The sequence below is a fragment of the Elephantulus edwardii genome, unplaced genomic scaffold, assembly GCF_000299155.1.
Source record: "Elephantulus edwardii isolate Elephantulus edwardi_28Jun2011 unplaced genomic scaffold, EleEdw1.0 scaffold00036, whole genome shotgun sequence".
Taxonomy (NCBI): Eukaryota; Metazoa; Chordata; class Mammalia; order Macroscelidea; family Macroscelididae; genus Elephantulus; species Elephantulus edwardii.
In genome coordinates this window covers 2,950,716-2,963,222 of record NW_006399786.1, presented here as the reverse complement: position 1 = coordinate 2,963,222, position 12,507 = coordinate 2,950,716, and the positions used below count along the sequence as shown (strand labels likewise).

The following is a 12,507-nucleotide window of genomic DNA, read 5'->3' as shown; positions in this document are numbered from 1 at the left end:
CCAGTACACTACCCTCTTGGAAAAGTAAAATTATTTCATTGTTTTACAGTCCCACTTCCCAGGTCCACTCCACTATGCAGCCTGCGCTCTGGACTTCTGTCATGACAAAAATACCTAATCACATATCCCTTTCAAACAGTTTTTTCCCTCATCTGTTTCAGTGCAGTATACATTATTGAATCCATCTTTCTCAGTCTCCTCCCAACCCCGATGTCAGTCCTGTATGACAACAGTGGCACCATGCAATATTTGTTCTTTTGTGACTAAGACACTTCACTCAGCATAATGTCCTCCAGGGTCATCCATTTTGAATAAAATTGCATGAGTTCCTTGTTTTTCAATGCAGCATAGTATTCCATTGTGTGAATATACCACAGCTTCTTTATCTATTCGTTTGTTGATGGGCACTTAGGTTGTTTCCAATTCCTTGCTATTGTGAACAAAGCCGTGATAAACATGGCTGTGCATATATCTGCTTGAGTGGCAGTTATGGTCTCTTTGGGGTATATTCCCAGTAGTAGAATTGCTGGGTCAAATGGTATCTCTATTTGCAACTTTTTGAGAATGCGCCAGTGGTTGCACCATTTTACACTGCCACCAACAATGAATAAGGGTTCTAGCTTCTCCACAACCTTGCCAGCATTTGTTGCTTGCTGTTCTGTTAAATTTTGCTATTCTGATTGGGGTGAGATGGTATCTCATAGATGTTTTGACTTGCATCTCTCTTAGAGCTAGGGATTTTGAACTTTTTTTCATGTGCTTGTTAGCCATCCGAATGTCTTCTTTGGTGAAATGTCTGTTCATATCCTGTGCCCATTTTTCAATTAGATTATTTACCTTTATCTTGTTGTGGTGTAATACAGGACATTTTTAACATTCATCTCTATTTTGTCAAAACTCAGATTTAGAAATAGTCCTATTATATAAAGGAGCTGCCATGTTCCATCATAGTGCAACAGTGAAAAGACTATGTAATACTTATTTTAGTAATAAATAACTTGGTAAAACAAAAGGATTAATTAAGGTTTTAAAATGAATAATGCAAATTCTGTATGTTAGTTAAGTAGTCATTCTACCACATCAGAAGTTTCAAGGTAAAAATCAGTAAGGAAGAGAGCTTAAAAATGGGGAAAGTGTAATGAAAAGCTCTGTAAGTGGAGTGGTGCTGCTACCTCCAAGGTACACAGTTCAATTTCATCAGCTGCTCCGAGGAAGAAAGACAGGTTGTCTATTCCCACGAGATTTACAGTTCCTGAAAACCTACTGGACCATCAGCTATGAGTTGTTTCCAATTTAAAGGTAATGAGTGAGTGATATAAAAAAATTACTGAGAAGGGGGCAAACCACTCATAGTAGACTCTTAAAACCAACTGTTGATCTATGACTTATAACATAATAGCATTTTCCTATATGCATGAGAATAAATCATTCAATCTCCAATCTCATTTTCATTCAATTTCCAATCTCATTTCTGCCACCAAGTCCATAATTTCCAAATAGATCTATACCTAGAAGAAATTGTGTGCAAGGGAACAATGCATGGTTTAAAATCACGAATGGTATATGTCAGGGCTATATCATTTCTTTATACCTAATCAATCTACACGAGAGGAAAATCATTCAAGAAGCTGAACTTTATGAAGAAGAACGTGGCATTAGGATCGGAGGAAGACTCGTCAAAAATAACTGTGTTATATAGATGACCCATCTTTCTCCCCGCATAGCTGGTGGATTCCCATTGCTGGCCTTTCTTATACAGCAGCCCAAAAAGTTACACACTTCGCAAATACAGCTCCTACCATTCAAATCACTCACTCAACGCCATCAAGTTGATTCTGACTCACAGAGACCCGCCAGTGAGTTTCTGAAGCTTTAAATTTTAACAATGGAAGATGGCTCATCTCTCTCGTATGAAGCTAATGATGGACTTGAATCAGCAGAGATGCATGGCTATTTGGTTAGCAGCACAACTTGCTATAAGGAGTCCAACAAAGTCCTCTATAACACTCAGAGTAGTCCTGATCCTGAAATAACACCTCTCAAGGAAAGAACTAGTCTTAAGAAAACATTTTTTTTAAATAAATGGGCTCATTCCAAATTTAGGGCAGAAAATGGACAAAGCAGGGAATATTTCAAAAGAACAATCAAGGATATTGAGGTGCTGTCAAGACAATCCAAGCTGTAATTGAGCTTCACCAAAATTACAGGATATATTTAAAGTTATAATGAAGAAATGAAAAAGGAAACCACTAGGAAAGCATTATCTGCAATACAGATCTTGCACAGGACTGTTATCTAGACTACTTAAGCTGTCAAGAGACAGCCTGAGATGCATAGTATGATATAAAAGACTTTTTTGGAAAAGGAAAAGAATACCTTAGGGTCCAGAATATAGTTCACCCTACCCTTTCTTGTGCCATCCTGATCATGAAAATCAAAACCATCTGACATACAATGCCACACTCATTAGGCGTTAACCGAAAATAACAGCAAACAATAAGTGCTGCCAAGCGTGTGAAAAAACTGACATTTTCATATACTACGAGTGAGAAAGCATGATGGCAGAATCTCTAGGGAGAATACTCCAGCAATTCCTCAAGATGTCTCCACAGTTCTATTCCTAGGTATATATTCAAAAGGAAAAACATAAAACTACACACAGAAAAATCTTGAAGATGATCATTCATGGCTATATTATGTATAAAAGTCAAAGTGGAAATAACTTTTATCAAAAGATTAATAAAATATGGTATTAGTTAGAAAACACATTATTTGACAGTAAAAAGGCAATAAAAAGTACTGATAAATGCTCTAAGTCTTTCATGAACCTTGAAAACAATTCGTAAAGTTAAGAAAGTTAACAAAGATCACATACTCTCTGAGGCCATTTATATGAAATGTTCTATATAAATCTAGAGATAGGAAACACTTAGCGTGGCACAGGGCAGGGTGTCAGTTGAGAAATAAAGATGATTACTTAAAGTGTCCTAAATCTGTCGACAGCCAACCAACTCTCTGAATATCAAAAAGCACTAAACTCTCCTTTCCAGTCCTGGCTCCGGACACAGCCACCGTCTCAATGTTGTTGTGCAAGAAGAATCGGATTGCCATATATAAAGTCCTTTTTAAGGAGGGGGTGATGGTAGCCAAGAAGGATGTCCACATGCCAAAGCACCCTGAACTGGCAGACAAAAACATGCCCAACCTTCATGTCATGAAGGCCATGCAGAGTCTGAAGTCACGAGGTTATGTGAAGGAACAGCTCACCTGGAGACATTTCTACTGGCACCTTACCAACGACAGTGTCAGTATCTACATGATTACCTCCATCTGCCCTGAGATGGTTCCTGCCACCTTGCACCACAGCCATCCTGAGACTGTCAGGCCACGACCTAAAGGTCTGGAAGGTGAACGATCTGCAAGATTGACTCTAGGGGAGGCTGACAGAGACACACACTGACAAGAGCGCAGTGCCTCCTGGTGCCGACAAGAAAGCTGGGGTGGGGTCAGCAACTGAATTCCAGTTTAGAGGCAGATTTGGTCGTGGATGTGGTCAGCCACCTCAATAAAGTTGGAGGGAACTGTTTTTTGTGTTGCATAAACATGAAGCCTGGGGGGGGGGCACACTAAAACTCTACACTTTGAGTAAGATATGCAGTATGTAAATTATTTCCCAATAAATCTGACGTATACACTCCTACTTGAGAACAAATTTCTTAAAGAAGTCTGTGCTAGGAAAGATAGCCATTCCTGACAAATCTATGTTATCTTCTATTCCATAAACAATACCATAAAATATAGTTCTTTTTTAATTTGTAATTAAGATTCACAGCCAAATTTTGTATTCTAATTTCTTTTACCTAAATTTCCTACTTTAATTTCTTTCACGACTGTACCTTGCTTCATTGTTTTAGCCTCTTAAGTGTTTGTTTGTAAGCTAACTACAGGAATGTATTTATAGAAGCAGATAGGATATGATGCTTGGGTAAATTTTGAAAACTTAGGAATACATTTAGTTCTCATGATTGCCACCAAGCTAAAAAACTTTTATCCATTTCAGTCTGCATTCTGCCTACCCGGTCCACTTTATCGTAACTATCCCTAAGGTTAAAAGCATTTAGAGTAACTGTGAGTTTTGATAGAAGACTTCTTCCCCTTCATTTCATGAACTGAACATATATTTTAATAACATACTGCATATATGCCATATACTCAACGTAGAAAATATTTTTAAAATGCAACATTAAGTCGTAAAGCACTATTGAAAGGTAACTTGAGAAAAATGTATTCCCACCCTAACAGGTGAGGATGACTCCTCCGCATTTCGCTTCTGGGACTCTGTGTCCACATCTTGGCGCTTGTTCTTCATTCTTTCTCTAAGATCCCCTGTGGGTCTTTCCGGTGACCTTTAAACCAAAAAATAAAAGCAAAACAAAAAGCTATGTTCAAATAACATTTTACAGGAAAGAGTGAAAGAGACAACCTTATAAATCTCAATACATTCCTCAATTTAAGCAATGCTTATAAATTCTGAATGAGCTACCATATTAATAGCAATTTCACTCCTAGGCAAATTCCCTCCAAAAAATTAGTAAATCTTATGAAAATAAAAAAATCATGGTGACTTGTTGTAGTTATGTGCCACCACATTGCCTGTGACTCAAAGCAACCCTATCGACAGCTCTGAATCCTGCCCTCTCCAGAGACAACTTCATGGTTTCTAATAGACCTGATACCATCTGAGAGTCACTCAATCAATCCATCTCATCCTGAGTCTTCATCTCCTGTGCTGTACCTTCACCCTTCCAAGCCTGATATTCTTCTCCACATGAAGACGTAAAAGGTATTAAAATAACCACAATAAAGGAAATTAGAAGTCATACAATGAACCCAGTAAAGAAAAGAAAATGAAACAAAGACCAGCAATGTTACTAAAAAGAACAAAATAAAATGATATGCCTGCTGTTTTTATTGCCAATTGCTCGATACATTGTTTTTCCACCCTCTGACTTGTCTCTGTCCTGTGTCTTAAGCTGTGTCTCTTGCAGAATAGTATTAATGGGTTATATTTCTTATCCATTCCACTCTTTTTCCTTTGACTGCTCAACTTAACCAGTTCATATTCAGCATAATTATTATTAAATATGGTCTTATTGCTGTCATTTCAATGTACAAGATTTTCTTTTATATTTCATGAGAAGATTTACTAACTTTTTTACAGGATACCTTATAAGTCTTTTATTCTAGGTGGGACGTTTCATGAGACATTATAGTTAACATGGTTTCTACTCTTTCTGTTCTACCTCTTTGTAGATTACATAATTCCTGGTGTGGCAAAAGTTCACCAACAGGTCTCCATTCTTTTTGAGTAACAGAAGGAATGTCAGAAACAGGAGAAGGATATGGAATGTATTGGTAACAGCCTCCATAAACAACTGTCTCTTCTGCTGGCTGAGATAGAACTGAATGGTGACCAGCTATCATTAATGAGTGTTATGATCAAAGATACTATAAAAACACACAAACAAAAAAACCAAAAAAGCAAACCTCTGTCTGCTCTAAAGAGGTATGTCCAAAAGAATTTTAAATTCTCTAGCAGGATTTAGAGCTGTTGTGCATAGGGTCGCTATGAGTCGGAAACGACTCGACGGCACATAACAACAACAACAATATTAGACCAGGAAGTCATAAAGGTAAAATTAACTCCCAAAATTACTGTCTTGAGATAATACTTAAATCTTAAAGCAAAAACACTCTGAAGTCTTTTTAAAAAATACTTTAACTTAGCTTGCTTTAATATAGTTTAGCTTAACTTGCAAAAATTATCTGCCTTGAGGACTGTGCTCTTTCAAGATCTGCATGGGGTCAAACTGACAATATCAACTTGTAAAATTAGATAGGTACTTTCTTAAGGAGCAATAAATTCATGTTAATGGCGGTGAAACAACTCAGAAAAAGAGGATAAATATGGTTGTATAACTCAATGTAATCAATGGCACTAAACGGTACATGTGAAAACCTAATGTTATGCTACATAGACTCACCAACAGCACAAAAATAAGTAAAATGAACCTAGAACACTTCTGAAACAGAAGAGAAATTAAGACACTTTGTGTCCCTTTGACTAGCAAACAACAAAATGCCCTATATGTGTTTCTAGAAAAGAAATCACATATTTTGTCAAGCAATTACTGATTAATCAATTCATTCTACTAAACAATAATATTATTAATCATGGTTAATAAATTTTAATTAATTCACTGTAAAATGCTCTCACATGTGCACATACATTTTACAGATCTACAGTAAATGTTTTAATAATGAAAACTAAAATGAAACTAGTATTTAACTTCTGAAGAACTAGTATTCATCATACTTAAAATGTACATGAAAATTCTATGGTTTTCATACATAATAATAAAAGTTTATTATGAATTTGTTTCTACATTTAAAAGTACCTAAGAGTGCTCTACAGTGAATGCTCAAATAATTTCAATGTCATGTGAATAAAGCATTTCTGAAACACACTGCTTTTCTTTGCATCTTCAAATGACATCTACTTTATGCAGATGACACAACCCTGCTTGCTGAAACTGAGGAGGACCTGAAGCGCTTGCTGCAGAGGGTCAAGGACTGCAGCCTTCAATATGGATTGAAGCTCAATGTCAAGAAGACAAAGATTCTCACCACTGGACCAATTGGCATTAACAGGATGGATGGTAAAGAGATTGAGATTGTTCACAGCTTTGGTCTGCTTGGCTCCACAGTCAACACTCTTGGCACCAGCAGCCAGGAAATTAAGATGTATTGTGATGGGAAAATCTGCTGTTAGGGACCTCTCCAAAGCACTGAAGAGCAATGGTATCGCTCTGGAGACTAAGGTGTGTCTGATAATGGCCATGGTCTTTGAAATCACTTGTTATGTGTCAGAGAGTTGGACAAGGAGGATAGAAGGAGAATTGATGCCTTTGAGCTGTGGTACTGGAGAAGAATATTGAGGGTACCATGCATGGACAGCTAAGAAAACAAACAGATTCATCCAGGAGAGGGTTAAACCAGGCTGCTCCTTGGAGGCAAGGATTCTGAGGCTTCGTCTGACATGCTTTGGTCATGCTGTAAGGAGAGACCGGTCCTTAGAGAGGGACAGCATGCTTCGGAGGGTGGAGGGCAGGCGCAGGAGAGGAAGGCCCTCTATGAGGTGGACTGATTCAGTGACTGGGGTACTCGGGATGGGTATGTCTGAGACAGTGAGATTGGCACAGGACAGAGCAGAGTTTTGGGCTATTGTACATAGGGTCGCTATGAGTCGCAAGTGACTTGACAGCACATAACAACAACAACAACATCCAAAATTCATATTTAAAAGACAAAACGGGAAAAACATACATGAAATAGTAAAATTACAAGAAAGAATTTTTTTCCCCAGTCAATATATTATTATTTTTTTTTAAATTATTTTTTGTGTGTACCATCAAATCAGATCTGACTGGTACAGGAGGAGTGTGCCCCTCCTTCCAGCACAGCATTTGGTGGATCTGAACCATGGACCTCTGGGATTGCAGTGCAGCTTCTTGCCACTAGGCCACCAGAGCTCCCAATACATTACTTTTTAACTGTGATAAATATCTCTGTCCATTACCCTCAAGAATATGTTTTATAGAAATGATGTTGTCCTGGAGACTAAAGTGCACTTGATTAAGGCCATGGTCTTCACAATTTCTTGCTATGCACCAGAGAGCTGAAAAATGCTACCAGAAGAACAACTGATACCTTTGAGATGTGCTGGAGAAAAGTGCTGAACATACCATATACTGCCAAAAAATAAACAGGAGAGGGTGAAAACAGTCTGCTCCATGGAGGCAAGAATTTTGAAGCTCCATCTGACATACTCTGGGCACATGGCCAGGAGTGACTGGTCCCTGGAGAGGGACATTACGCTTGGCATGGTGAAGGGACAGTGCAGAAGAGGAAGACCCTGGATGCGATGGATTGACACAATAACTGGAGTAATGGGAGTAGGTTTATCAGAGACAATGAGATTGGCTCAGATCGGGTATGGTTTAGAGCTATTGTTTATAGGGTCACTGTGAATCACAGGGAACTCAATGGCACACAACGACGACAGTAATAAATGTCAAAGACGTAATGGTATTAATAGGGAAGTCTGGTGGTCTAGAGGCAAGAAGCTGCACTGTAATCCCAAAGGCACACAGTTTGAGGCTATCATTTGTTCTGAGGGAGAAGGATAAGCATCTCCTCACGTGCAATTAACTGCCTCTGAAAACCCGCTGGAGGGTCAGCTATGGGTTGGTTCCAACTCTTCAGTACTCAACAATGGTATTAATATAAATATTAATTAATATAAATATTAATGGTATTAATGTAAACATGGTATTGATAATAAATATTAAACTTTTTAAATCATTTTTACCTTGTGTGTACACACCAAGCTCTCAAAAACAGTGTTAGGTAAAAGGAACTCCTAACTAATTTTATAACATTAAAGAAGCAACAAAAGATCACCTAGAAATAAACAAACAATATTTAACATTACAAGTAAACTTAACATGTTGCCACAAAGGAGGGTAATACATCCAAAAAAAATGTGTTTCTAAGCACGAAAGTGTGCGGCACGTGTTAAAATAGATAATGTTTATTAAGTTAACAGAAAGTGACAGTTTTCCTTCACCCAATGTAAGGGTATGGATGTTTAATTAAGGAAGGCAGAGAGGATTATCTAATGGAAGTCAAGGCGCAAACAAAGAAAAATCTCCAAATAACAGTATTCCATTTTCATACTGCTTCTGTAGTCAAAGCTATAAGCTTACAAATCTTTATAAAAAAGGTCAAGTATTGTACAGTAGTAAGCTTAAATTACTCCTGTGGCAATTTTTAAACAGTATACTAAATAATTGTGAACGAACTAGAAATAAGGCCCTTATTTGGCAAATTTAATAAAGCCCAAACTTTATTCAAAACAAAATGATCCTTAAATAGTATACTTATCTACATAAGAATATATATATCCTGATAAGGTATTTTGAGAATTGCATTTTATCTTACAGATCTTGCATTTAAATGTTCCCTGTCAAGAAGTGAATTTAGAACAAAAGGCAAAACTAAAATTATATCCTATTTACAAGTTAATATATTAAAATGTCAAGCGTCTCTTCTCACCAAAATTAAAGTCAGATATTAAGATGCTACAGGAATGTGGCATCATGATTAGAGACAGACTCATTAACAACCTGTGCTAGTTTTGCTTGTCCAAACTAAGGTTTGCTAGGTTTGCTTGTCCAAACTAAGGTTTGCTAGGTTTGCTTGTCCAAACTAAGAAGGATCTGAAGTGTTTGCTGAAGAAAGTCAAGGACTGCAATCTCCAATATGGATTGAAGCTCAACATCAAGAAAACAAAGAGTCTCACCACTGGGCCAACTGGCAGCAGGACAGATGGTGAAGAGACAGTGATTTTTAACAATTTCAGCTTGCTCGGTTCCACAATCAACATTCTTGGCACCACCAGTCAGGAAATCAAAAGAAGAATTACATTAAGAAAATCTGCTGTCAGGGACCTCTCCAAAGTACTGAGAGCAATGATGTCAGCCTTGAGACTGAGGCATCCCTGATCCAGGCCATGGCCTTCGCAATTGCTTGCTATGCATCAGAGAGCTGGATAACGATTAAGGATGATAGAAGAACTGATGCCTTTGAGTTGTGGGGCTAGTGAAGAGTACTGAAGATACCATGGACCGCCAAGAGAACAAATAGGATTCTGAAGCTCCATTTCATATACTTCAGGCATGTTGTCAGGAGGGTCCAGTCCTTGGAGAAGGATATCATGCTTGTATGGGTGGATGGACAGTGCAAGAGAGGAAGACCCTAGATGAGATGGCTTGACACAGGTGACTGGGATAACAGAAACTGGTGTGTTGGAGATGGTGAGATTGGCTCAGGATAGGACAGGGTCACAGGCAACTCGATGGCATACAACAACATCAAGACACCATGGAATTCTGCTATCTTAAACAGCAATTTTTACATTATCATACAACGAAAAAGTAAGCCATATACTTATTTTATAAAATTTAAAATCAGTAAGTAAAAGGATCCGGTCAATCTTAGAGTATTGATAAAATTATCATCAAAGCACAAAATCAGATCAAGTATCTAGCTATATTTAAACTTCCTATGTTAGCTATACTAAATACAAGTGATTTTTTTTTAAATACCATGCAAAGAACAATTCAGAATTGTCAATTTACCTTCTATAACTGCTGCTATAGCCTTTACCACGAGGTGAAGGGCCATGTACGAATCTGCATGTGTTTCCATAAAGGCAATTGCCAGTCTTCAGCCAATTACGACACTGTGTCTAAGAGACCAATATTATCATGTAAATGTCATATTTATTTCAGGGGTAGGAGAATATAAAGAAGAGAAATTTAAAATAAATACTATCAAATGTCCAGCTAACTGCAATATTACTAATAATGAGGGCATTAGAAGAAAATATGAAAACTCTATATAAGCTTTCACTTTTTATGAAACATATCTTTTTACATTTTTTGACCAATAACTTTACAATAAAGCTACTTTGATGATATAAATCAGTATTTCAACGAGCTAAGAGAATTCCTTTACATGAATTAGTGAGAACTCACCTCTGTTGTACTGCCAGTGCTAGGTCCAAGCCTTTCAAATACACTGGGTCTTCGAGATGTGCCATCAGATATGGTCTTGGTATTTTCCACTGTGACTTTCCTTCTGATTTTTGACATTTTGAACTATTTTAACTAAGAGAAACAGAGAAGCAGAACTGTGAAATTCCTCAGTTTTTAATATATGAGTATAACTTATAAGCACATAGTATTATCATCTTATGAAATCAGAGTATTTTCCTTAAGAGAAAAAGACATAGGAAAAGTCTTATGTAAACAAAACGTATTTAATCAATTTGTAAACAAAACGTATTTAATCAATTTAGAACAACTTTTAAATCTATAAGCTAAAATTGTTATCTCTTAAGTAGAATAAGCAAGATCTACTCGCACAGTGAAATTTTCATAGTACATTTAAACTTCTGAAAACAAACCACACATGTACTTTAGATATCATTTATGAAGTAATTGTGAAATGTGTTAACTTTAGTCTTAGAGAGCCATAGTGATACAGTGATTAAAGCACTCCTCTATGAATTAAAAAGACTTGCTATTAACTCACAATCAGCTCTGAGGAAGAAAGATGTACCGGTCTATTTCCATAAAGTTTTCAGCCTCTGAAATTCTATAAGGCAGTTCTACTCCTTCTATAGGATGGCTCTGAGTCAGAATTGACTGAAGGTCAGTGGTTATGGACTTGGTATAGCAATTTTTGTTATTCCATCTATAAATTAAAAAAGAAAAACTGAGGACATAAAACTTGACTCTGTAAAAGCCACAGCAAAATTAGAAATAAGATAATCACAATGTACTCAAAGATACACACTATTAACATTAACTGAAGGAGAAAAACAATCACTTCTTTTTAGAATAGTTAACTACCCATTAAGCTTAATGACTAAAATCTTTTCAGGAAACCATGCATCAGTTCTATCATCTTCATTCAATCTGAAGGCTCATCTTCTTGCAGCAAAACTGAAAATATAACTCAGTTGAATCTGAATGTCATTGTTCTTTGCCACTGAGTCAGAAACAACTCATAGCTGACCTTTCAGGGGGTGTTCAGAGGCAGTAAGTTGCACAGAGTAAGACTGGCCATCCTTCTCTTGCAGAGCACAAACTGTATGTATGCCTCTGGGAGAGGAGTGCACCATTTAACCACTAGGCCACCTGCTACTAATTCCTATAGAGCAACAGCACAATACTAGGAAATTATAAAATAAATGAACAAAATCATATTGTTCTTCTATGCCCTGGGATCAGAACCAATTCACAGGGGATCCACCAGCAGGGTTTCAAAAGTTATAAAATGCCCAACTCCTTACCACTAAGCCACCAGAGCTCCCTAGGTAAATATATTATTTAGTAGAATAAATTCTTATCCATTTAATTTCCAAGACTAAAATAAAAAATAAAGCTCTCTTCATTCCTGTTTCCTATTTTTAACGAAAAAAAAAAAAGTTCTTAGTTTATCTGATGTTTCGCTATGAAGAATTACTTCAAGGAATTTTCTAAAACAATCTTCAACATGATGTAAGTACATATAGAATAAACCAATCCCAAACTGATCTTACAACAGAACTGGCAGAAAGAAACTCACTACATAACCATGGGCAAGGCCCATGTATGTAGCATTCTGCAGAGCACTAACTTATAATGTGTGCACAAAGAATAGATGCTGGGAATTACCATTAAGTAAAGAGACCTGTACAAAGTTTCTAAAAAAAAAATACATTTTAAAAATCAACATTACTCAACATCTCAACTGCTGTAAAGTATCAGCTAAAATGATCCTAACTCCATGTGAGATACATAGAGTTGGGAGCAAGGATGATGGAGAAGACTGGTG

The 12,507-nt window shown here is 36.9% G+C and overlaps 1 protein-coding gene and 1 pseudogene across 1 annotated transcript in view; one reads left to right on the top strand and one right to left on the bottom strand.

The window, feature by feature from the left end:
- The window catches only part of ZC3H13 (zinc finger CCCH-type containing 13), a 51,402-nt gene extending 40,624 nt beyond the window's left edge, over positions 1-10,778 (bottom strand). Inside the window, exons 1-3 of the mRNA XM_006884553.1 lie at positions 10,662-10,778; positions 10,263-10,372; positions 4,295-4,406 (exon numbers count right to left, since the gene is read on the bottom strand). Coding sequence (XP_006884615.1) covers positions 4,295-4,406; positions 10,263-10,372; positions 10,662-10,778 — 339 coding nt within the window. The remainder of the gene's footprint in view (positions 1-4,294; positions 4,407-10,262; positions 10,373-10,661) is intronic.
- On the top strand, positions 3,080-3,569 carry LOC102873192 (annotated as a pseudogene).
- Positions 10,779-12,507: the final 1,729 nt, after the last annotated feature.